General features: G+C 45.2%; 1 protein-coding gene across 1 annotated transcript in view; it reads right to left on the reverse strand.

Moving 5' to 3' along the window:
- Nucleotides 1-1,311: 1,311 nt before the first annotated feature.
- LOC129335663 (cytochrome P450 2D15-like) overlaps nucleotides 1,312-24,990 on the reverse strand; it is a 36,406-nt gene continuing 12,727 nt past the window's right edge. Inside the window, exons 3-8 of the mRNA XM_054988402.1 lie at nucleotides 17,628-17,780; nucleotides 9,925-10,085; nucleotides 9,665-9,838; nucleotides 9,029-9,167; nucleotides 7,400-7,587; nucleotides 1,312-1,487 (exon numbers count right to left, since the gene is read on the reverse strand). Coding sequence (XP_054844377.1) covers nucleotides 1,428-1,487; nucleotides 7,400-7,587; nucleotides 9,029-9,167; nucleotides 9,665-9,838; nucleotides 9,925-10,085; nucleotides 17,628-17,780 — 875 coding nt within the window. The 3' untranslated portion in view covers nucleotides 1,312-1,427. The remainder of the gene's footprint in view (nucleotides 1,488-7,399; nucleotides 7,588-9,028; nucleotides 9,168-9,664; nucleotides 9,839-9,924; nucleotides 10,086-17,627; nucleotides 17,781-24,990) is intronic.

Raw genomic sequence — 24,990 nt, forward strand, 5'->3', positions numbered from 1 at the left:
AGGAATAATGAGGAAGGATTTTTAAAAACTAGAAAAAGGTTAAATAATTATTTTAGGGTCAGAGCTCTCAAAACCTTACACTCTGAGAAAGGGAGCTCTGACTCTCAAAAGCTTACACACAGAAATTCTTGTTGGTCTCTAAGGTGCCACAGGACTCAAATCCTGCTATCCTAATGTAAGCAAAGGAGTCCTTCAAGGATCTATGTTGGTACGGGTGCCATAAATGGATCTAGAGACAGGGGAAGCAATAAAGCCATCAGGTCTTGGATCCTATATTCCCACCTCACTGCAGGTGTCCACCAAACCTCATGACATTCCAGGAGTGTGTTTGTGGTTCTCTACTGATCCATGGAAACAACATTTCAAGGAGCATAGAGAACAATAGAGGGAAGAGGAGACAAAAATATTGCCATTTATGTAGCACTGCAAGAATCAAAATTTGATAGTGAAAACCTTCAAAATGATCTCTCAAAACTGGCTAAGTGAGAAACAAAGTGCCAATTGAAGTTTGTTGTAAGTTAAAAGTGATATACATTGGGGCAAATAAATGCTAACTTGAAATATACATTGATGGTGTCTGAACTGGCAAAGGATGACCAAGATATAAAATACTCTTGGGGTTATGGTGGATAATTCAATGAAGACTTAGAGTTCAGCAGAGGTGAAAAAAACAAACTCAGCATTGGAAATAACTAGGACACAGACTGAAAATAAAATAGCATTACAATACAATGTGGCTACACTGGAGTAAAGTATATAATTCTGGTTGCTCCATATGAAAATGGCTATCATAGCACTGGAAAGGGTTCAGGAAAAGAATAACCAAAGGAGTGGGGGTGCAATTAATATCAATGGGAAAAAAGAGTGGGAAGAAAAACAGCCAGCTCTAGAGTTCGCCTTTAAAGCCATTTCTAACTTGGATCAAAAATGAGAGATTTGTGTTTATCAAACCTTGCCACAATTTCCTAGGACAATCATCTCTAAAATAACACTTAGACTATTAAGTGAAAAATATAGAGTATTCTCATCTCACACAAAATTCCACATTGGTCCATGTTGTTTCACTTCCTTGTTAAATCTACCAAGAGCTGCCACAAGCACTTTGCATATTCAAAAACAAACATAGTATGTAGTTTATACTGCCTTTAACATTCTGTTCTATTAACTGTTACACAAATAATGGTTTAACACAAACAAGCACACAAAATGATTACTTTTAATAGATGTGTGCTAATGAGACTGCTTGCTTTATTTATTCAAACTGTAAGGGGATTTGCATGATTTTAAGAACTATGCAAACATCTGCACTTATCTTGGAATAGCCTGGATTTGATAGGGGTAAGGTACATGTGTAAAAGAAAAGTATCCTTCTTCTCTTGGTCTAGGCTGGTCTTCTGGGATAAGAAAGATAAACTGCTGAAGCAGGCTTACAAAGAAAAGGAAAAGCTCCATTCTGGCCAGCTGTTCACCTGGACAGGAACGGCGACCTGAGGGAGGAGGACACCAAGCCAAACGTCAATTGCAGTTAATTACTGCAGGTCATTCCTTATAACTCCTAATTTTTATTGGTGAACTTGAAAAGGCCACCCCTAGGATGGGGCCTGGAGTTCCCCTGGCATTACAACTGATCTCCATGCTACAGAGATCAGTTCACCTGGAGAAAATAGGAGTTCCAGAGAGTGGACTTTTTGGCATCACGTACCCACTGAGCTGCTCCCCTCTCCGAATTCCACCCTCCCCAGGCACCACCCCCAAATTACCAGGAATTTCTAAACCAGAGTTGACAACCCAATCCACCCCAGCTCTTCTTCCTTCTGGCCAAAGATGTTGGCTATAAATCTCACTTGGAGGAGAGTATTTTATTGATTTTATTTCTACCCCAGTTTTCACTACAGGAGGATTCAAAGCTGCTTACAAAATATAAAAATAAAATCTAAGCAAAAAACCCTCACGTACAGTACTCCAAAATCTTGGACTAATCCTAGATCCACTGGCCTAGGTCACTGAGGGACAAAGGCTAAGAGCCAAAAGCCTTTCACCTCACACCAAAGGTTCATGCCTCTGGCCATAACCAAGTCTGTAACAAGGGAGAAGCAGAAGCTCAGCCCAGAATTTAAGTCAGCTGACAAAGATGTTGCTAGCCTCCATTCCCTGGGATGAGTGTTCTTTCCTCCTATTGGGGAGGAGGCAAGACACATTGCAGATTTATTTCTCCACTAGGGTTCACAACTCCAGCTTGGGAAATTCCTGGAGATTTACGGGTCCTGCTTGTGGAGGGTGGGGTTTGGGGAGGGAGCTCAGTGGGTATGTGATGCTGTAAAAGCTGCCATTTCCTCCAAGGGAACATCTCAGCAGACTGGAGATGACCACTATGTTGCCTTCGCACTATCTGTTACTTTAAGTATGTGCTCCTATGTACTACCTGTTACTTTAAGTATGACCCTACTGGGTAGTTCTATGTTGTCTAATGTCAGTCCTAGAACTGCTTATGCTGTTTCAGCATTTCTTCAACTCTGTATTAAATTTTCGCTAATGTTATGTCTTTGTAAACTTGCATTTACTTACCTTTTCCCATTGTTTATTGAAATGTCCTTGATACTGACTATGCTAATCTCACACTATGTAATGGTCTCAGTGAGAAAGGTAGACTATAAATGACATAAATAAATCTAGGATAGCTCCAGGCCCCACCTTGGGGTTGGTAACCCTAACCTCTCCCCCTACTTGGGGCAGGGAAAACTGCACCCCCACCTGCCACCCCACCCCAACACCCCTCACCTGGCTGGCGCAGGAGAGGTATGAGGGTAGGGAGAAGCACATGCACACAGTCATGTGTTCCCTCATCACACTGGAAATACATCTTGGAAACATGTCCAATATTTTTCACAGTCCCTCAAAATAATAGGGGTGGAAAGCAATGTTGCATCTAAAATTCCTGAATTATTGTTTGGTTTTAAATGTTTTTGTGATCTGCTTTGAGCATTCTGAGGAAGGGAAACTACAAATGACTCAGATCAACAACGTCTGTGAAGGAACCTTCATGGTAAGTTCCATTGTCCTCTGCTGATAAGCAGGTTCAGACTTCAAGGAACTCATACATTGCAGGCTTTCCACTGTCATATTTTTCGATAATAATTGTATACTATAACTTCTACTGGCCTGAAAGGCTATTTTCTGGACACTTGGGCAATCTGATTCAGATTGATACTGGTCTGAACTTAGGGGAACATCACAGAATTAGTTGACTTGACACCTCAGAGAAATCTCCTTTACTGGTAAGGACATGAGAGAGCGATCATATTTTTATGCCACCTCTCCTTAAAGGAGCTCAGAGCTTTATTCTCAAAACAACTGTGTGAGGTAAATCAGTCTGAATATGTGGGACTGGCCCAAGCTCACCATGCAAGTTTCACAGCAGAGTCAACATTTGAACCTCAGTCCCCCTGGTTCGACTCCAAGTCTCACCACCACACCACACTGATTCATTCTACCAAAACCTTGGAAAAATCATTTGAAGTTGGCTCTCCGAGCTGCTCGTCTCTTTGGCAGGAAAGAGGCCTGGCAGGAAATGGCAGGAAAGCCTCTTGTTTGACAAACTGCCCATTGGTATCGAGGAAGTGCCCTGGGTAAAATTGGTGCGGGTTTTTCCACATGGTTTCATCTTTCAGCACAGATGTCAGGTTGGTGATAATTGTGGTGCCCTGAATATATACACATACACATTTCAAAACTGGCCTGAAGAAAAATATTCATGGTATCTTTTTATCTATATCTCACTTCCAAAGGAAGCACTGTGGGATCCTTACATCCAACTTCATTTCACTTATGAACTAAAATGTTAGAATCCCTAGCCTTTTAGGCTAATACCTTAACTAGAAAGTTCTTACAGGTTAAGTGATACAATGGAATGTATATAATGAAGCTACTTTTCAATAGTGTCTAAAATAAAAATGAACAATGGTAAATGTGAGTTGAACAACAGAGAAGGGTACAAATGAACTCCAAAATCCAACATTCAATTATTTTAACCTCCAAAATAAAGCTAATATAGCCGAGGATTATTGTCCTGTTCATTTATAAAACACAAAAATGCGATTGTTGTAGAGCCTAGCGGGTGGGGTACTTGGCAACAGTTGTTTAATGGGTGGCTGCAGCATTAGAATGTGATGGGAAGGGAAAAAATAGTCATTTTTTCAACCGGGGGGGGGGGGTGTTGTCTGCAGATTTTGCTGGTGGGATTTCCTAAAGCACCTGATTGGCCACTTTGGGTAGAAGATTCCGCATCTCCGGCCTTCAGCACGGTGACCCTTATGTTCTTTTAATAATTATGAGACCTCCAATGCCATCCTAAGCAGAGTTCCATCCCTCTAAGTTCATTGACTTCAATGGATTCAGAAAGGTGTTAAGTTTGTTTAAAATTACACTGTTGTTCAGATGAGGGTGTTAACCAGACAGGCTGTAAATAGGTCCAACAATTTTACACCATGAGCTCTGACCATGAAAAGATTGTTACTGTACTAAGGAAACAGATTTTGAAATTAATATAAACTCATCTATATTATTCTGGGTTTTTTTCACCCTAAACCCAACTGTTACTTCATTTTCTAAAAGATGCACAAAATTTTATAAAATGGCTGAAAATGAGAAGTCAGCCTCACAATGGACAGAACCCTTTACTTGCATTAGGGGTGTAGTTTCATGAAGGAAAGAGGAGATATTCTCATCAAGGTTTAAAGGCCCATTCTGGGATATATTCACTATCCTCGATACCAATGGGGAAAGCCCAAGTGCACTTAAAGAGCATCTGAATGCTTTTTGTAACTTACAAAAACCAACAGGCTATCTCATCGACCATCATGTTTTCTTGTAGCCAGCTAGATGTTTCCAGGAAACCCAGGCATGGTGGCAATAGACTTCTGCTGCTGTTTCCCCACAGCAACTGTTAATCAGAAGCTTACTGTTTTGGAATTTCCACTGAACGGTTATAGCTAAATTATTAATAATAATAAGAGCCAAAACACACGAGAAGAAATACCTAGGTTCAGCACGTGTTCTCTTACCTCAAGGTTTGCCGGGATCTGTAGGCGTCCTGGAAGCTTAAAGTTTAGCATTTACAGAGCAGCAGGAAAGGAAATACAGGCACCTGTATTTCCCTTCCCCTTCCTGCTGCTCTGTAAATGCTAAACTTGTTCTCTTACCTCAAGGTTTGTTGGGAAGTGTAGGTGTCTTGGCAGCTTAAAGTTTAGCATTTACAGAGCAGCAGGAAGGGGAAGGGAAATACAGGCGCCTGTATTTCCCTTCCTGCTGCTCTGTAAATGCTAAACTTTAAGCTTCCAGGATGCCTACAGATCCCGGCAAACCTTGAGGTAAGAGAACACGTGCTGAATCTAGGTATTTCTTCTCGTGTGTTTTGGCTCTTAGATGTTAATTTTCCCCCCAGATGTGGTCTAAGGCTTCATCCGTTTGGGCACTGAATAACTCAGTATCTTCAGATGGAAGGTGTTCCCCCTTCCCTTTGGTCTGATTAGGGAGACAGGTAGATCTGAGCTAAACATGTCTGCAGGACACCAAAGAGGAGGCTGGGGCTCAGCTGCTATAATCCGCTATGTGCTTTGCTGAGTTTGTTACTATGAGAATCTGATGACTTCAGATTGCAGGACTTTGCCTAGGACCATATCCTCTAGGAGACATCCTTTCCCAGAGAAAAATCTGGTATCTTCCCATTATAGGTTGGTAGTTAGATATCCTGTAAGTCAGAGCTAAGCAAGAATACACTTTATGCCCTATGGCATCTAATCTCCTGCCTGCTTTCTCTGTTGGGGCCAAGTGGGTATCAGATCTCTACTTGGACTACATAAACTTCACTTCGATGGAGTTGTGGGTTGGGTGTGAAAACTTCCTGATGAACGTTATACATTGACTCATTCTTGCAAGGCAGGGTAGGAGTGGGCACAGTTTACTCCAGAGTTCTTTTGGATAATTCGAAGAAGGCTTGAAAGACCAGAAAGGCATTGGACCCTAGGGAGTCACTGTGTAGCACCCAGAGAACTAGATCTGATGGTTTCACATTGGAACAAATGACATCATCTGCAGTATTTGCTCCAAATAAAAGCTCCTATCATCATTGGGAGATATTGGTGTTGGATCACTGTGACAGATGAGCAAAAGTCCTGCCCTTTTTGAAAAACAGTCCTCTTTAGATGTATTGTCGAAGGCTTTCACGGCCGGAGAATGATGGTTGTTGTGGGTTTTCCGGGCTGTATTGCCATGGTCTTGGCATTGTAGTTCCTGACGTTTCGCCAGCAGCTGTGGCTGGCATCTTCAGACGTGTAGCACCAAAAGACAGAGATCTCTCAGAGATCTCTGAGAGACACTGAGAGATCTCTGTCTTTTGGTGCTACACCTCTGAAGATGCCAGCCACAGCTGCTGGCGAAACGTCAGGAACTACAATGCCAAGACCACGGCAATACAGCCCGGAAAACCCACAACAACCATAGTCCTCTTTAGTCTTGTTTGGTGTGTAAGTAGTGAATCAGGATCCATGGAAAGGCTGGAGAAGCCCGGCGGGAGGCAAAGAGCGAAAAAAGGAGAGTTTCCATTCCAGTCAGATAGGATTTGTGTCTCCAGAGTCATAGATCCAGAGGAGTTAGATGCATCTGATGAAGAGAGCTGTGGCACTTGAAAGCTTATGCTACAATAAAGTGGGTTAGTCTTAAAGGTGCTACTGGACTCTTTACTATTTTGTCTCCAGAGTGTTAGGTTAGAGAGGTTCTGTCTCCAGAGACTTCAAAGGTATGCCTTTTAAGTGAGAAAAGGTGACAATAGTAAAGGTATACAGAAGACTGTGCAGCTTTCAGCCTTGAAGGCCTATCACAGCAGGCTTTGGGAGTAAACTTTTGACAATTTGTGTAAGTACTGACATTATGGGTCTCTCCCAAGCATAAAAGACACAAAGAGTGTTCATCAGTATCGTCTTCGTGCACCAGTCTTTGTATTTCTTGAATAAAGACTTCTGAGCCATGACAGAAGTGAATAAAAACTCTGTTGGAGACATTTGGGACAATTTTTTACCTCAGGTGAGAGTTGGTAAACCTACAGGACTTTCAGTGAAGAGTGTCACAAGAGACAAACCTCTCTTTATGGTGGCAAAAGAACAACTGAGGGAAGAGGGCACTCTTATGTGATGATTTTGCAACGGGAGAGTTTTGGCAGGAAGGTTTCATCTTGCAATGAACTGGGCAGCGTGCCATAAGAGCTTCAGAAAACTCTAGAAAGCTGTAGAAACTTCTCTCCATGACTGGCCTGTGCCTGCACAGGCCTATTGTGTGCCTGCACAGATGACTCAAAGATGAAGTCCCTGTTTCACTTGATTACATCTCCTCTCCAACCCCATCATACCTTTGGGATGAAGAAGCCTTCCAACTCTGTATCCCGGTATGTCATATGGAATATACCAGTTGGAACAATATCCCCAAATCTTTGGATTTCATGGATCACAGCTCGGGTATAAGGCATGTTTGTCTGATCTTCCATTTTGGGTAACCTGTTCCTGCCAATTACTTCATCAATTTCTTCTTGGACTTTGCCTGGAAAAAATATTTTGTTGCATTTTCCATATACCTCTGCAGAATTGGAGAGCTCTACATTTTCTTTTGAGTAATAAGAATGAAAGATTTATTTCACAGGTTGCCTTTAAACACTTGTAGACACTGTTGTCCCATTTTTATGATAGTACTGAAGAGATATGAAGACCACCAGTAATATTAATTACTGGGATTAATATTACTAGATTATGATGGTTTGTTGAAAAACATTGGTCAGATTTCATTATTTATTTCATTTTTATACCACATTTCCTCCAAGGAGTTCTGGGTTACAATAATCACTCTCTACTCCTTCAGTTTATCCTCACAACAATCCTGTGAGATAGGTTGTACTGAGACAAAACAATGGTCCCTATGGTCATCCAGGAAGTTTTACGGAAAGGGAAGATTTGAACCAAGGTCTCCCTGGACCTAGTCCAGCATTTTAATCAATACATCAAACTGGCCCTGCAGGCATGCTGGCTATCATAACACTCTTGTCTCTGACATGCTTAGTTGTCCATTCTTTTGAATATAGCAGCATTGACATGGCTGCATGGCTGAGACTGTGGTGATGGATGGATGGATGTCCATTAGGAACCTAGGTTAAATGAATCCAAATTAAAGAGCCCAATATTAAAATTACTGAATATAGGGCATAAATATATATAAATATACCAAAAAATACATGCATTTAACTCAAATTAGTTTAAAAACAATTACAGGCCCAAATATAACCTTGATTCTAAAATTATACAGAAATCTCAAACAAAGACCTTGTGCGACCCTGACCAAATGCATTTCAGCGTGTTTGGTCAGGGTTGCATAATAGCTATTTTTGACCACTGAAGAAAGCCATAAGTTTGAAACACATTTGATCAGGGTCACAGAAGGGCTTTGAGATTTCTGTTTGATTTTAATCTGAACTGAGACTATATTTGGGCCTGTAATTGTTTTTAAAATAAATTGTAATAAATATATTTGTTGTATATTGATATATATTTATGTCCTAATATTCAGCAATTTTAATACTGGGCCCTTTAATTTGGATTCATTTAATCTTCTAAGTTTTTAATAGAGATGGGCACGAACAGAAAAAAAATGAACATGATGTTCGTTGTTCATTGCTATCCATTTGAAATATGCTATCCACAAAATAAATCCCAAACCTCTATAAAACACACACATTATATTCAAAATCATACATACTGAAGCCTGTTATTTTTTTAAAAAAAAAAACCTGAAGATTTTGTAGTGACTTTTAGGATTTTAGGACATTGCTCCCAGGCTCTGGTAGGCTTCTAGAATATTAGGGCCAATATTGAGAAGGCTCTTGCTTTTTACCTCAGTTCATTTCAGGGCATCTTCAGATATTACTGGACAGAAGAAAGCTAATATAGAGATAGATGGTCCCTAAAATAATTACTAGTAATATACCACTTACTCTGGATATTGGGATGGAGGATCATGTAGAGCAGTCCCCAGCGCAGTGTGGTAGTGGTGGTCTCTGTGCCAGCAGCGAATAGGTCAGACATTACCAAAGGAAAGTTACCTTCATTGAAACTATTGTCTTCCTTCTTTTTCTGATAAGAGAGTAAGTGGGTAGAACATGACAGACATTCAGTAGGAATACCCTGGAGACATATTACATATTACAAATGTCATGAGACTGCTGCTAAAACCAGCATCCCTGTGCTGAGTTCTCTATTTCTCTCCCATAATTTGTAGGAATACTCCTTCTTGATGTGACAACATTGAACTGTGCATTCCAAATATGCATGGTAGAGATGATGAAGCCTGTAATGAGGAATCAGTAATGAAGAGGTAAACTAGTTGGATGAGCGACAGCACTCCAAAACATTACAAGACAGAGGACTCCACCAGAAGATGCCTAACAGCAATTTATACAGGAATAGTCAGAGAATTCCAAAGTGTGGCAAATTTGTTTATAACACTATAGTTAATCACTCTCGAAGGGCATTCATATTATAGTGCCATCCACAAATGTAACTTGGCAATCTCTAAATTAATTCTGAGAAATGAGCAGGGTTTTTTTCATCCCTAACGTTTCATACCTTACCTTCTCAATTTCTTCTAAAAAGGCATCAGTAATATCTCTCTTATAGGAAGGATTCCAGGTTTCTTTGTGTGCCTTCAGAAACTGAGCTACATAGTCAAATAAAAGCTTTTGATGTTGGAAGACTTTCTGTACCACTCCAGGGATGTGCAACAAAAAAGGTGTCACATGAAGGAGCTAGTATTAAAATTAAAAAAGAAAATGACATTCTAGGTTCACAGTTTCTCAATATGTTAATCTGATCAAATAGCATTTTACCACACCTGGGGCAAGAATCCAACGTCTTCATGTATGGCTTTTTCTAACAGATGAAGCAATCTCTGGAATTTCTGATCATTATAGTCAAAACGATTACCAAAGATAAGGAAGCATATCACATTACTAACGGCATTGTTTATGAGATAGTGAGGATCAAATGGATGACCTAAAAGAGATAGAATTTTTTTCATTAAGATGCATTTACCCACTTCACACAATAATTTTATTCAACATATAATGAATAATTCCTATCAATTCTACAGGACTTCCTAGATCATAAAACTAGCTGAAAAACCAGCCAGCATGTACTTGGCAAACTGTAATTGGTATCAGTCTCAAATTCCTGACACTATGGTCAGCTTAATACATGAATTAATACCACACAAGTTCTGCAGAAGATTGTGCTCATGATTGAACAGAGGCAGTCAATGTCCCTGACAGGCAACTAAAGCCCTGCAATAGTGAAAATGTTCCATACAATTCCAGAGTAAATCATCAATACAATTATTGTGTCATGCAGTAAGCACTAAGAGCAAACTTATCCACTACAAAGGACTGAAAATTTACTATATTCCCTGATCTCCCTAAGTAGTTTTTGACAGGTGTCTACAGAGTGTGACGTAATATGTTCACCTTACATAGTGGCTAGTGTCCCATGCATATTAATTCCCTTTGATCGTTTTAGTGTGAGTATTTGTTTAGATATTCTTGCTCCCTTTGCTTTCCCCATGTACAGTATTGTTCTGTTTCCTCTTCTTCTTCTGCCAGTCTTGGTCTGAACCCTCTTCAACTTTAGTGTTTCAATGAATTTTTACCTTTTTCTAGGTTCCTACACTCTCATTTCTTCCATTCTTCATTTCAAGAAGGTCTGTATGGCTTAAAGAGCTTGTTAATAAATAGATCTTGTCTGTTAGAACAGAGATAAGCAGTTTTTCTGCACTTCAACAGAAACCCTAACTGGTAAGGAATACAGAAGACGAAACCTGGGCAGATCCTATTCCATCTTACCACTAACCAAAATGTTAAGCTTTCTTCCAGCATAAGGAACCCATTGGAGGAAGAGCCAGCCAAGTTGCATGAAGGCTGGATCCATGCCACCCTCTCCCACACATCTGTTCCTAGTAGGGATCCCAGACCCCCAATGGGGGCGGGGATCCCCGCCCCAGCCCCCTCCACCCCGCCCCCACTTACCTAACCAGCAGGGGGCGTGCACCTTTCCTGCAGGCTTCCCCGTGGTGCTGCACGCTCCCATGCACAGCAGCCACTGGGATTGGGCCCGTTTTGGCCCGGATCGGGGTTGCTGTGGAGCACAGGAGCGCTCCTGCACTTCACAGCACCTGAAAATGGGACCGATCCATGACAAAACAGGTTCATTTTTGGGCGCTGCAGAGTTCAGGAGAGTTCTTTTTAAAAAATGTAACTTGTGGTTAAACTATCCATAGATCTTTTCTTTTTCCTCAGAGTACCCTCTCTAGGAACTAGGGTTGCCAGGCCCCCTCAACCTCCAGGCGGGGGATAGGGGCCTGGCACTTACCTTGGTAGAGAGGGGGTGCATGCGTGCAAAGCGTGCGTGCGTGCACCCCCACAGGGATGATGATGTGACTTCAGAAGTGACATCATTTTTTCCTCAGAGTACCCTCTCTAGGAACTAGGGTTGCCAGGCCCCCTCAACCTCAACCGATTCGGTGCAAATCGGGCCCGTTTTGAGGCGCTGCAGAGTGCAGAAGTGCACCTGCGCTCCACAGCGCCTGAAAACAGGCCCATTCTGCCGTGGATTGGGCCCATTTTGAGGCGCTGCGGAGCACAGGAGCGCTCCTGTGCTACACAGCACCTCAAAAACAGGACCGATCCGCGCTGAGATGGGCCCGTTTTGAGCTGCTGCAGAGTGCAAGAATGCTCCTGTGCGCTGCAGCGCCTCAAAACAGGCGTGATCCGCGGCAGAACGGGCCCATTTTCAGGTGCTGCGCAGCACAGAAGCACTCCTGCGCTCCACAGCGCCTCAAAAACGGGCCTGGTTCAGTGCGGATTGAGCCCATTTTGAGCCCCTGTGGAGCCTGGATGTGCTCCCAGGGGCCACGCAATGATGTCACTTCTGAAGTCACATCATCATCCCTGTGGGGGTGCACGCACGCACGCTTTGCACGCATGCACCCCCTCTCTACCAAGGTAAGTGCCAGGCCCCTATCCCCCGCCCGGAGGTTGAGGGGGCCTGGCAACCCTAGTTCCTAGAGAGGGTACTCTGAGGAAAAAGAAAAGATCTATGGATAGTTTAACCACAAGTTACATTTTTAAAAAAGAATCTCACCCAGGAAAACCTTTTCATAAACACCCACATGAAAATGAGCAGATCCCACGATTAGGCTGAATATGGAAAATGGTTCCTCTCAATCTTCTCTTGAAAAATTTAAAGAAAGCAGATTATACACATACACTCCAGCAGTTTTTCTTATTGCTAAGCTCACATTCCTGTAGCTAAAAAATTCTTCCCAAATGGGTTTCCTACCAAGAAGACAGTTAAGAAATAACGTTAGAATAGTATTAAACATCTTAGAATATTACGAAGCACATCCAGAAAAACAAATGGCTTTAATTTTTTTGGACACAGAGAAACCCTTTGACAACATTAACTGGAAGTTCATGGTAGAACAACTAAAGAAAATGAAATATGGAGCCAAATGTGTAAATATGATTCAAATGATATATATGGAACAAAAGGCAAAAATAAGTGTGAATGGGGACTTAACAGAAAGTATAAAAATAGAAAAAGGAACAAGACAGGGATGCCCTCTATCACCACTTCTATTCATCCTGACATTGGAAGTGCTAAACAATGAAATTAGAAAGACGGAAGCAATAAAAGGAACAAAAATAAAAGGAGAAGAATATAAGATACAAGCATTTGCAGATGACCTGATATGCATTTTGGAAGAATCTACAGATGCGATAGATCCCTTGATGGAGAAACTAAGAAGATTTGGCGAAATGGCATGAATGAGTCTTAATTACCAAAAAACAAAAATAATTACCAATATGACAAAAATACAAATTAAGAAGCTAAAGGAGAAATCCGGTTTTCAATGGGGAAAAAAAGTGAAATATTTAGGAATTCACATAATAATAGGGTTTCCTCCTTAATGGAAGAGAACTATCAGAAATTGCTAAAAGAAGTTAAGGAAAATCTGAATAAATGGAAAGACATGCATATATCTCTCTTGGGCCGAATAGCTTCAATCAAAATGAACATACTACCAAAACTCATGTTCCTATTTCAGACTATTCCAACTATAAGAAAGCAATCATATTTTCAAGAATTAAATAAAATAACTTCCAAATTCGTATGGCAAGGTAAAAGATCAAGAATAAGATTCAAAGTCCTACAGAACTCCAAAGAGAAAGCAGGAGGTGACCTACCTGACTGGGAGTTATACTACAAGGCCTGTACGTTGGTATGGATAAAGGAATTGATTTTATTGTGCAACCCAAGTCTTTTAAATTTAGAAGGGCATGACCTTAAAATGGGATGGCGTGCCTACCTCTGGTACCAAAAAAAAGATACACATAAATATTTTAAGGATCACATAATAAGAAAATCCCTGATGAATGTCTGGGAGAAAATAAAACCCCAAATATATACCAAAACACCAAGATGGATATCACCAGTGGAAGCATTCACCCAACCAAATTTACTAAGGTGGGAGAATATCCACACCTATGAACCGCTATTGGGGGAGAATGGTAAGCTAAAATCAACAGAAGAACTAAAAGAACAGAACATAGAGACAGGATGGTGGCTAAGAGCGCAAATAGAATCCAGATTTGCTAAAGACAAAACACAGGGATTCTACATGGAATGATGCCCTTTTAATAAGCTGCTGTTAGAGACAGATGGAAAACTGATAGGAAAATTATATGCCTTCATGAAACAATTGAAGACAGAAGATAAGACCTTAAAAGTGCACATGGCAAAGTGGGAACAAATTCTGGGGCACGGCATAGATCTGCAATGGCTACAGAGAGTAAACATCAAAATAACAAAGTCAACCACCTTTAAAGAAAACCTATATAAAATGTTCTATAGGTGGTATGTGACACCAGAAAAATTAGCAAAGATGTACAACGAAGTACCCAATAAATGCTGGAAATGTAAAGAGAAAGTGGGCACATTTTTCCATATATGGTGGCTATGTAAAAAAGCGAAGAGATACTGGAAAAGGATATATGAGTTCTTGCAAGAGGTGCTAGAAACAAATATACCTTTTAAACTAGAAATGCTCCTACTAAATATAATACCGGAGGAATTAAATAGGGAAAATAGATATTTGATAATACATATAATAACAGCAGCAAGAATAGTATATGCCAGATACTGGAAAAACACAGATATACCAACAAAAGAAGAATTGATTGAGAAAATCTTAGAGACGGCAGAAATAGACACACTGACAGAATTAATAAAAGAAAAAAATGGACATGACGGAAAACAAAAATGGAACCCATTTTATAGATGGGTTAAATGGAAGTAGAAAAAATGGAGACGCAACTATATGTTAGTAGAATACAATCAAATGAATGAGCACAGTAAAGAAGTACTAGAATTAAAGAATGCAGACTTATAGTGATAATAGCGTAGTGAAAACAGTATAATTATGATGGAATTGTAGAGATGAAATTAAATGTATCCAAAGATCTATTGTCGAAGGCTTTCACGGCAGGAGAACGATGGTTGTTGCCCAGAAAACAGCCCGGAAAACCCCCAACAACCATTATCCAAAGATCGTAAGACTTTTGATTAATTTTGTTATCAGAATATGATGGAACTAAAATAAATTTTAAAAAAAGAAAGAAAATTCTTCCCAGTTCTTTCTGACGCCTATGAACTGGGCACCTATCTGTAATGCATCTGATAATTTCTTCATGAAGAGTCAACAATGTACATAGTCTTCCAGACAGAAATTATTATTGAAAAAAATAACACTATTATATTTCAAGGACTGGTTTATAAATGTACACTAGTGGCCAAAATTGTGGAAACATTTTGGAAAAAGTGTATTTTTGAGATTTGATGGCTCATAACACCACCTTTTTTTGGAGCAATACCATAAAATTATTTATTAATGGAAAGATAATTTAATCAAGAATGTAATGCAATAACTTTTATGAAGGAAATATTTTTAGAACAGTCGTTATAAAGAAGAAAAGCAAAACACATAGAAAAAATGAGTTATACAGCAATTCTCACCATGTCAGTTAATACTTAGTTGGGTAACCTTTTCCTTTAATTACGGCCTTACAACGCCTTCCCATGCAGTGAACCAAGTTTTTTAGTTCTGCAGCTGTTATAATGTGAAACCACGATTGAGTTATTGCTTCTATTAATTGCGTTTTATTGCTGGGTAGCTTCTCACTAACCAGTTTCTTTAGTCGGCTCCATAGATTTTCAATGGGGTTAAGGTGTGGGCTATTCCCAGGCCATTCCAACAGTGGATTATGATGATCATGAAACCACTTTTTGCACACAGCAACAACATGACATGGAGCTGAATCTTGTTGAAATATAAATGCTTCATTATCTTGGAAAAGATCACATGTGGAAGGCTTCAGTTTGGGCTCAAGTATTTCATTTATGTATTTTGGGGCATTTATATTGCCATTTATCATGCAAATTCTGCCCACACCTTTTGATATCATACAACCCCATATCATAACACTAACTGTGTGTATCACGGTAAGTGTAATGCAATCAGGATGCAAATCTTCTCCAATTCTTCTTCTCACGTATTTTATGCCATCGCTACCAAAGAGGGAGATTTTGGTCTCAGCCAGGGGTCATTTCGTAGAAAAAGAGCAGGAGGAACTCATTAGCATAATTCATTAGCATAACTCATCAGCATATGCCACACCCCTTGACAGCACCAGAAGTGTCATTAGCATAACTGATTTGCATATTCCACGCCCCCTGACATCACCTGTCCTGGCTGTTTTGGACCCAATTCTGGCCATTCAGGGCCGAAATTGGGCCCAAAATGGCAAAAGGGGCTGAAAATAGCCAAAAAGGGACCCAAAATGGTCAGGATCGGGCTGCTTCTGAGTGGGAGAGTGATCCACCACCTGTCAGAGGCCCGATTCGGGCCATTTCGGCCCCAATGCAGGCTGAAACGGGCCCAAAATGGCCGAGGGTCAGGTGGGCGGGGCCACCTGACATGTGACCTCTTTGGGGAACTGCCGGAACTGCGTTCCTGCGCGTTCCCCCTCAAAATGAGTCCTGGTCTCATCACTCCAAATAATACTGTCCCATTGTTCTGCTGTCCAGTTAACTTGGGTTTTAGCCCAGTTTAATCTTTTCAACCTTTGTTTGAGAGATAACAATGGTTTTTTTCGTGGAATTCTAGCATTAAGACCAAATTCCTCCAGTCTGCGCTGAACAGTCTTTGCACTCAACTTCACATTGAATTGTGCCATTTCGTTCTGTATACACCCTGATGATTTTCTTGTCACCTAGGTTCAGTCTTTCAATTCTTCTATCATCCCTTGCTTGTGTACACCTTTTCCTGCCTTTACCAGCCTGGTTTTGTAGTGACTGAGTTGACTTATACCTCTTCAAAAATTTAGAAATGCCACCTTTGGTTAAGTTTCCACCAATTTTTCTCCTTTCTTCATAACTGTAGCCTTGTTCACTTAATAGTACTATTTTATATCGCTTTCTGGGTGACCAGTCAACTTTTTGTGCCATTTCTTTAGTTGTATTACGTTGAATGGCTACATTCAAATGAAGGAAAGCTACTTCATATCAACCTAAGCAAGTTATGCTTCCTTTTCCTGGTTATTTGGCTATAACATTTGATAGAATACAGATAATTGAACAAACTTTGTTGCATTACATTCTTGATTAAAATATCTTTCCATTGATATATAATGTCATGGTATTACTCCAAAAAAAAGTGGTGTTATGAGCCATCAAACCTCAAAAATGCACTTTTCCCAAAAGGTTTCCACAATTTTGGCCACTAGTGTAAACTTAAAGTGGTAACTGAACAGACTTTATCACTTCAGACTACAGGTGGAGAAGTATTAATTTTGAATTCTGGCCCCACATTAAAAAAAATCACTCTGCAAACAGAAAACTAAGACATAGGAGAGAAGATTTGGTTCTGTTCCTTGCCTACTGTTCTTTACCCTTAAGTGTTACTGCTGTCCATTTTGCCACCTCAGCATTCCACCAACCCATTCAGCTGCATATGCAGGCCAAATCCAACATACACATGGCCTCTTTGTTTAGGGCCTCTTTGACCTCTGCCCACTACCACTAGGCAGCGTTGCTGAGGAAAAATACTGGAAAATTTGGTATCACACCAACAGCACAATGTCACTTCCGGCAAACACCCAGAGGTGACATCATCTCACTGAATATGCTGTGCTAGAATTCACCAAAATTCTATGGTTTTAGCATATAATTTGGGCAAATTCTAGAGCATCACATTAGGTACGGTGATGTAACTTCTAGGTATTCCTGCAAAGGGTACTGGACTGATAGCAGAAACTGGACCTATGTACCAAATAAGAATCATGAGGCCTAGAATGACCCTGAACCCACACAGGTGAAAATATTTCAAGTTAGGAAATGATGAACAAGTTCATCATAAATTATATATCCCACAAATCTGTGATTTAAACATTCTTCTGTTTCTCGAAATGCCTGGATTTCACAAACCTTCCCTGGAGCTAAATACAGAGCACAGATATCCAGCTTCTTCAATTATTAGCTGCTCCAGACACTTCTTGCCCATCCCAAAGTCCTTCAGCATGGAGATGAAGAATCTCTTCTGCTCCTTCCATGCATGATTGTACTTTGCCATTATGAATCCTGAAAAGGGGAGAGGAACAAAGGCACTTTTTCATTTATATTATGCACATTGTATTATTAGGCCTGTTGGATGTCTCTCAACCCTAGTCAACTACTTTAACAGGAGAGGCCATTGTAAGAAAGAGAAAGCATGTGGTGGTCCATGGTGTCTCCTCCAAAGTGTGATTCGAACATCCCTCTGACTACTGCTCTCCTTTGATTCTGCATTGTCAACTGGGTCGTTTGTACTCCTTGAAAGCCTAGATTTCATACCATGTCCTCTGCTTTCTGATCCTTGCTCTATAGTATCTCATATCATATGCATAGATACATACTTTCTGAGGGACTGGAATACCTTTTTCTATTTAATTTGATTGGTTCCATCTGCCAAGTAGAAGACATGTTGAGCAGACCCATGTTCAAGGTTGGTCTTGTACCGGGAGATGTTACCAATGCCTCATTCAGGAAACTCCGGAAGGATACCAAAGAATTTCAGAGAGGTATCCTTGCAGCTCCTGATAAAATGTTTAGCCAAATGGAGGAATCATTGAGGTGGCTCTTTATTAATTTCTGGAGGAACCATGCGTGTGATTATAGTTTACTAATTTGGAGTTAAAAAATGGCATTTTTTTTTTACTTTAACATGAATTAAAGAAGTACCATATTATGGTAATTTTGATGTGAACATACAGTAGTTGAGAGCTTCATTCCCATCAGAACATTTATATCAACCAATAGCTGGGAAGGTTCACTGCTCAGAATTCAATATCAGCATATCTAATTTTCAACATGGCCTCATCTGTGGATACTTAATCCAGAGACTGGAACCAAGAACAAACAAAACAGATCTTTCTATAAATCTGAGAAAAGCTCCAAGTGTGCAGAAAAAAACCCAGAAATTAAAAAAAGAAAACACACTGGGGGGGAGCCCCCAAAATAATAGAAGCAATGCCTGTAGCTTTAAGAAATTAATGCCCTCTGTGGCTGTTAGGCAAGTCCAACAGTATAGCCAGCCTTCAAGCCTTGGTTTTTCTCAGTAAAAGTCAGTGGGAGGAGGCAAGGCCCTTTCCAGGGCTGTTTTGGCCTCTGAAGGGAGAACTCATCATGGTCAGGTCCGGCAGCAGCCACCAGGCAACTTGATATCTCATGAGATGCATGATTAACCGAGGCCCATCTACTTGCTACTATTCAACGGCAATCACCCTGTTCAATCAGCTGTTCAATCATCAACAGTGAGCCCACTGTTCAATCAGCCTCTATCCTCCTCACTCCAAGCCTCTAGTTGTGTGAGACTGGGGTGCAGAGAAGATAAACAGATTGCTTCTGTTCTCTGCATCCTCTGTGAGCTTGGGCCACAGACAAAAAAAGGGTTGCTAGGTTGCTTACCTGTAACTGTTATTCTTCACATGGTCATCTGCGCATTTACATTGATGAGTAGTGCACAGCAGCAATTCAGATAGTCTAAGAGCTGGTATTTAGCCATAAAAATCTCCTTGTCTCAAAGATACAGCTTTAGATTTTGTAGGTCCAGAAGAGAGAAGTTGTAAATTCCTGCTCAGTTTCTTATAAAATTTAAGAGAATTAAAGGCTTTAGTGAGGAAGGCTAAGTGGCCATATGAATGCACAGATGAGTAACACAAATCATCAACCTGTTTTTACTTTTTCATGGTCTCACTGATGGCTATATATTAGCAAGCTAACATACCTGGAAGCTGATCCAGAGAAGTTAGCCGTGTTAGTCTGTAACTAAGAGGGCTGTGGTTATCGAAGGCTTGTGCTGCAGTGGAATTGTATGGTCTTGGTGGTGCTGCTGGACTCTTTTTGATTTTGCTACTACAGACTAGTAGCACAGACTAGTAGTACAGATTAGTACTACAGACTAACACGGCAAACTCCTTTGAACCTTTACACAAGCAAACTGATCCCCACATCAAAAGGAGCTGTTTGCATCTCCATATCAAAGGAGTTGTTTACATCCCTCCTCCCCTCCTCTATATTTGACCAGTTGTCCGGGGTCTGGGTCCCAGCCCCCAGACTTGGTAGGAGGGAACAGCAGGTCAGCCGGGCTGACGGGCAAACAGAGGGGGCAGCCAGCAGACAGCAGGTCAACTGGTCAGCCAGCTGACAGCAGGTCAACTGGTCAGCCAGCTGACAGCAGGTCAACCGGTCTGACTGGCAGGCAGAGGGGGCAGCTGGGGGACAGCAGGTCAACCCCTCCCACAGGCAAATGGAGCCAGAACCTGCCGGTGCCAGGGGCAAGGGGCAAAAGCCCAGGGCCCCAGGAGGCAGGGGGAGACAGAGAGAGGCCAGCGAGTCCCACTCCCCTAGGGAGGGAAAGGGGGCTAGGCAAGGCGGAAGGGGGCAAGGGCAGAGGGATTGGGAGCCCAGCAGTCACCCACCCAAAGACCTTACCTGAGGAGGAGAAGCAGCAGCAGCCCCAACAACCCACAGCCACGCCCCAGCTAGAAAATAGTAGCCTGGCCCAGGGGTTGCCAAAAGCCAAGCCACTCCAGGTGGGGCTATTGGAGGCACTCTGCAGGAAGCCCTGGGCAACCAGCCAAGGAGCCGCAGCTGGACCCACCTTCAGCCATCAGCTCAGCCAGGGAGGCCGGGCTGCTAGCCAGGGGACTGCAGCTGGACAGGCCTTCAGCAATCAGCCAAGGCAGGGAGGCTGGGCAGCCAGGGAACAAGGCACAGCTGGTGCTGGTCAGTGGGGCCAGATCAGCTACCCCAGCTGCAACTGCTTGGTGCAGCCCAAGGCCAGGCTGGAAGAGGGGTGGGGCAGTAGAAGGAAGCCCTATAAAAGCTGGCTGGGAAGAGCCCTGTGGTGGTGGGTGTGAGTGAGGAGTGATGATGTGGAGTGAGAGCAGTAAGATGCAAGGGTGGAGGCTTGGAGGAGAGTTCTGGAAGGAGGAGATGAAGGAGGACGCAGAGGGTAATCAGGCCAGGTTGAGCAGGCCAGCGAGTGGACTGAGAGGGAGTCTGGGTGAGGTATACCGCCCCTCCTTCCACAGAGCAGGGTCCTGCAGAATCCCTGGCCCCCCTGTGATGTCAGGAGCAGACTGCCCAGTGCCACGCCCAGCGGCAGCGGCGGCAAGCCCTGACAAGTTGGTGGCCCGTACGGGGAGAGACGTTCCGACGCAGGCGCCAGTCAAGGGGCGGCCTCCCAAGGCTGCTGCCCCAGCGGAGCTCGGACCGTGGCTGGAGGAACGCCAGGATAGGATGTGGGGAAAGCTGGAGGCAGCCTACCCAGCTGCTCCAGTGGAACTAGCACAGACAGCGGAGCTGCAGATGCAAGCTGGCGCGCTCACTGAGGCCTTGCCAAGGGTTTGCGCCCTCGTTTGGGAAAATAACCCACCGCCTGGCAAGCAGGTGCAGAGTCTATGCGCCACCGTGAAGATAGGCCGGCTGATCCTACAAGCCCTCTTGGACTCTGGGAGTGCAGTCTCAGCAATTCGGCCCCAGCTCCTCCCAGCTGCCACCCCAGTGCACCGCTGGATCCCGGTGACGGATGTGATGGGCCGCACCCAGCCGTACCCTACGGCCCTAATCACGATAGAGTACCTAGGGGTCCGCCACCAAATGGAAGTTGCCCAGTTAGCTCACCTACCCGTACCAATACTGCGGGGAAGAGATGCCCCGGGGTTCTTCAGGCTCCTCCAGCAGGCAGCGGAGAAATTGGGAAGAGACACCCCAGGGATCGCCGGGTCTCGGCTGAAGGCGGCAGGGGAATTGACAGACCCACAAGTTGCCACCGCTCTGCAAGTGGAGGAGGCCAACGACCCGGGAGAGGGTCCCTCCACCAGACCAGGGGCAGAACCACGGACTGGAGACCCAGTTGGAACCCTGGCAGACCGCCCATTCCGTGATGCTCAAGGGGCAGATGAGTCATTGCAGCGCTTGCGAGAGACAGCCGCTCGGGAGGAGGAGCAAGTGCGGGATGAACGGAGGTCCCAACGGCTCCCTCGCATCGAGAAGCAAGGAGGGGTTTGGGTTCGCCTAGCTCGTGCCCCAAATGGCCAGGGGGAGGTCCGCCAACTACTTGTGCCAGCAGCCTATCGGGCAGAAGTCCTCCGCACGGCCCATGAGCACGCTTGGGCCGGGCACCTGGGGCACCACAAGACCCTGAGGAAGGTTCTTGAGCAATTCTTCTGGCCCTCCGTGAATGCAGACGTGAAGGCCCACTGCCGCTCGTGTCCCACCTGCCAGCGGGTGGCAGCCCGCCGCCCGCCGAAGGCCCCCCTCTCCCCGCTGCCCGTCATGGAGACGCCCTTCCAACGCATCGCAATGGACTTCATTGGACCGCTGCCACGCACACCCCGGGGCCATCGCTTTGCCCTGGTGATTGTGGACTATGCCACGCGGTTCCCTGAGGTCATCCCGCTGAAGACCATGCAGACCCCAGGGATGGTACGGGCCCTGTCCAAGTTTTTTGCGATGGTGGGGCTGCCAGATGAAATTTTGACGGATCGGGGGGGCCCGTTCCGTGCCACAGCCATGCGCCAGCTCTGCCGGAATTTGGGGATCCGGCAGGTGTTCACCTCGGCTTACCACCCTCAAACAGACGGGTTGGCAGAGCGGCTGAACCAGACCGTCAAGGAGGCCCTGAAGAAGATGACGCGGGACAAGCCTCACCAGTGGGACTTGTACATCGACCCGCTCATGTTCGCCCTCCGGGAGACCACGCAGGCCTCCACCGGCTTCAGCCCATTCGAGCTGCTATATGGGCGTAAGCCAAGGGGGATGCTCTCCCGGCTGACGGAACGCTGGGGGCCCCGGGCCAGCAGCCCCGCGCCCCCCATACAGGAGTACGTGAGCCGGCTCCGTGACCGGGTGCAACAGTCCCAAGCGGAGGCAAATCGCAGACTGACTCGCACCCAGTCAAAGCAAAAGGCCGCCTATGACCGGGGTGCACGGATGAGGACTTTCCAGGCCGGAGAGAAGGTCCTCGTGCACCACTCGGTGTTCCCAAGAGAGGAAGGGGACCCATGGAGGGGTCCCTACCAGATTCGAAGGGTGCTGGGCCCCACCACCTACGAAGTCCAGTGTGGGGTTGGCCGGCGTCGGCGGAAGACCCTGCATGTGAACCTCCTAAAACAGTGGCACGAGCGCCCGAAAGAGGAGTGCGGCGTGGCTGAGGACCCACTAGAGCTCCCTGACAGTGTGCTGCCTTGGACCACTGATGCCCCGGAGTTTGAGGAGCCCAAGGTGGACCCTCAGCTCAACCCAGCTCAGAGGGCCCAGCTACAAGACCTCTGGGCTCGGATTCCCGGGGTCTTCTCCCGCAGGCCGGGCAGCATGAGCCTGATCCAACATGCCATTCCAACGGACCCGGGGCAGACAGCCCGGGCTACCTGGCGCCCCATCCCCAGGAAGCGGTGGGAGGCCGTGGAGAAGGAGACCGACGAGATGCTCAGGCTTGGGGTAATCGAGCCCTCGCGAAGCGCTTGGAGGAGCCCGATAGTTTTGGTGCCCAAGCCGGATGGGACCACCCGATTCTGCATCGACTATCGTGAACTGAATAAGGTGGCCCAGTTCGATGCATACCCCATGCCCCGAGCAGATGTGTTGGTAGACCACCTAGGGTCTGCCCGCTACCTGTCGGCCCTAGACTTGACGAAGGGCTACTGGCAAGTGCCTGTGCGGCCAGCGGACCGGGAGAAGACAGCCTTTGCCACCCCACGAGGCCTCTTCCAGTTCAAGAAGATGCCGTTTGGTCTACACGGGGCAGCTGCCACGTTTCAGCGGCTGGTGGACCAAGTGCTGGGAGAGTGCCGGGCGTATGCAATGGCGTACATAGATGACATCATCATCTTCAGCCCGGACTGGCCCACCCACCTCCAACACTTGGAAGCTGTCATGAGGGCCCTCCAGCGAGCCGGACTACGGGCTAACCCAAAGAAGAGCCACCTGGGGTTCCAGGAACTCCAGTACCTGGGCTTTGTGGTCGGGGGAGGCCGAGTTCGCCCACCACCAGACAAGGTGGCCTCAATAGCTGATGCCCCCCAGCCCCAGACCAAGAAGCAGGTCCGACGTTTCCTGGGACTACTGGGGTATTACGGGCGGTTCATCCCCCACTTTGCCTCCCGAGCCGCCCCCCTGACAGACTGCTTAAAGAAGGGGCTGCCCAACCAAGTCCGGTGGACCCCAGCACTAGAAGCAGCTTTCAAGGACCTGCGGTCAGCCCTCTCTAATACCACAGCCCTGTGGAACCCGGACTTTGACCAACCCTTTACGCTGGCCACAGACGCTTCTGACACCGGCCTTGGGGCAGTCCTGACTCAGGAACGTGACGGAACCGACGTCCCCATCCTCTTCCTGAGTCGGAAGCTGCAGCCCGCAGAGAGGCGCTATGCAACAGTGGAGCGGGAGGCCCTAGCGGTCAAGTGGGCAGTAGGGGCCCTGCAATACTACCTGGCCAATAATCCCTTTGTCCTACTAACGGACCATGCGCCCCTGCAATGGCTCCACCGCATGAAGGCACATAACCCCCGTGTGCTGCGGTGGTACCTCTCCCTCCTCCCCTTCCGGTTCACCATCAAGTACCGCAAGGGGGCGCAGCATGTGGATGCGGACTTCATATCCCGCATGTTTGAGTCTGACCCTGACCCCCACAACTCAAAGCTAAGTGGGGGTGTGTGTCCGGGGTCTGGGTCCCAGCCCCCAGACTTGGTAGGAGGGAACAGCAGGTCAGCCGGGCTGACGGGCAAACAGAGGGGGCAGCCAGCAGACAGCAGGTCAACTGGTCAGCCAGCTGACAGCAGGTCAACTGGTCAGCCAGCTGACAGCAGGTCAACCGGTCTGACTGGCAGGCAGAGGGGGCAGCTGGGGGACAGCAGGTCAACCCCTCCCACAGGCAAATGGAGCCAGAACCTGCCGGTGCCAGGGGCAAGGGGCAAAAGCCCAGGGCCCCAGGAGGCAGGGGGAGACAGAGAGAGGCCAGCGAGTCCCACTCCCCTAGGGAGGGAAAGGGGGCTAGGCAAGGCGGAAGGGGGCAAGGGCAGAGGGATTGGGAGCCCAGAAGTCACCCACCCAAAGACCTTACCTGAGGAGGGGAAGCAGCAGCAGCCCCAACAACCCACAGCCACGCCCCAGCTAGAAAATAGTAGCCTGGCCCAGGGGTTGCCAAAAGCCAAGCCACTCCAGGTGGGGCTATTGGAGGCACTCTGCAGGAAGCCCTGGGCAACCAGCCAAGGAGCCGCAGCTGGACCCACCTTCAGCCATCAGCTCA

Source organism: Eublepharis macularius, chromosome 9, assembly GCF_028583425.1.
Source record: "Eublepharis macularius isolate TG4126 chromosome 9, MPM_Emac_v1.0, whole genome shotgun sequence".
Lineage (NCBI taxonomy): Eukaryota > Metazoa > Chordata > Lepidosauria > Squamata > Eublepharidae > Eublepharis > Eublepharis macularius.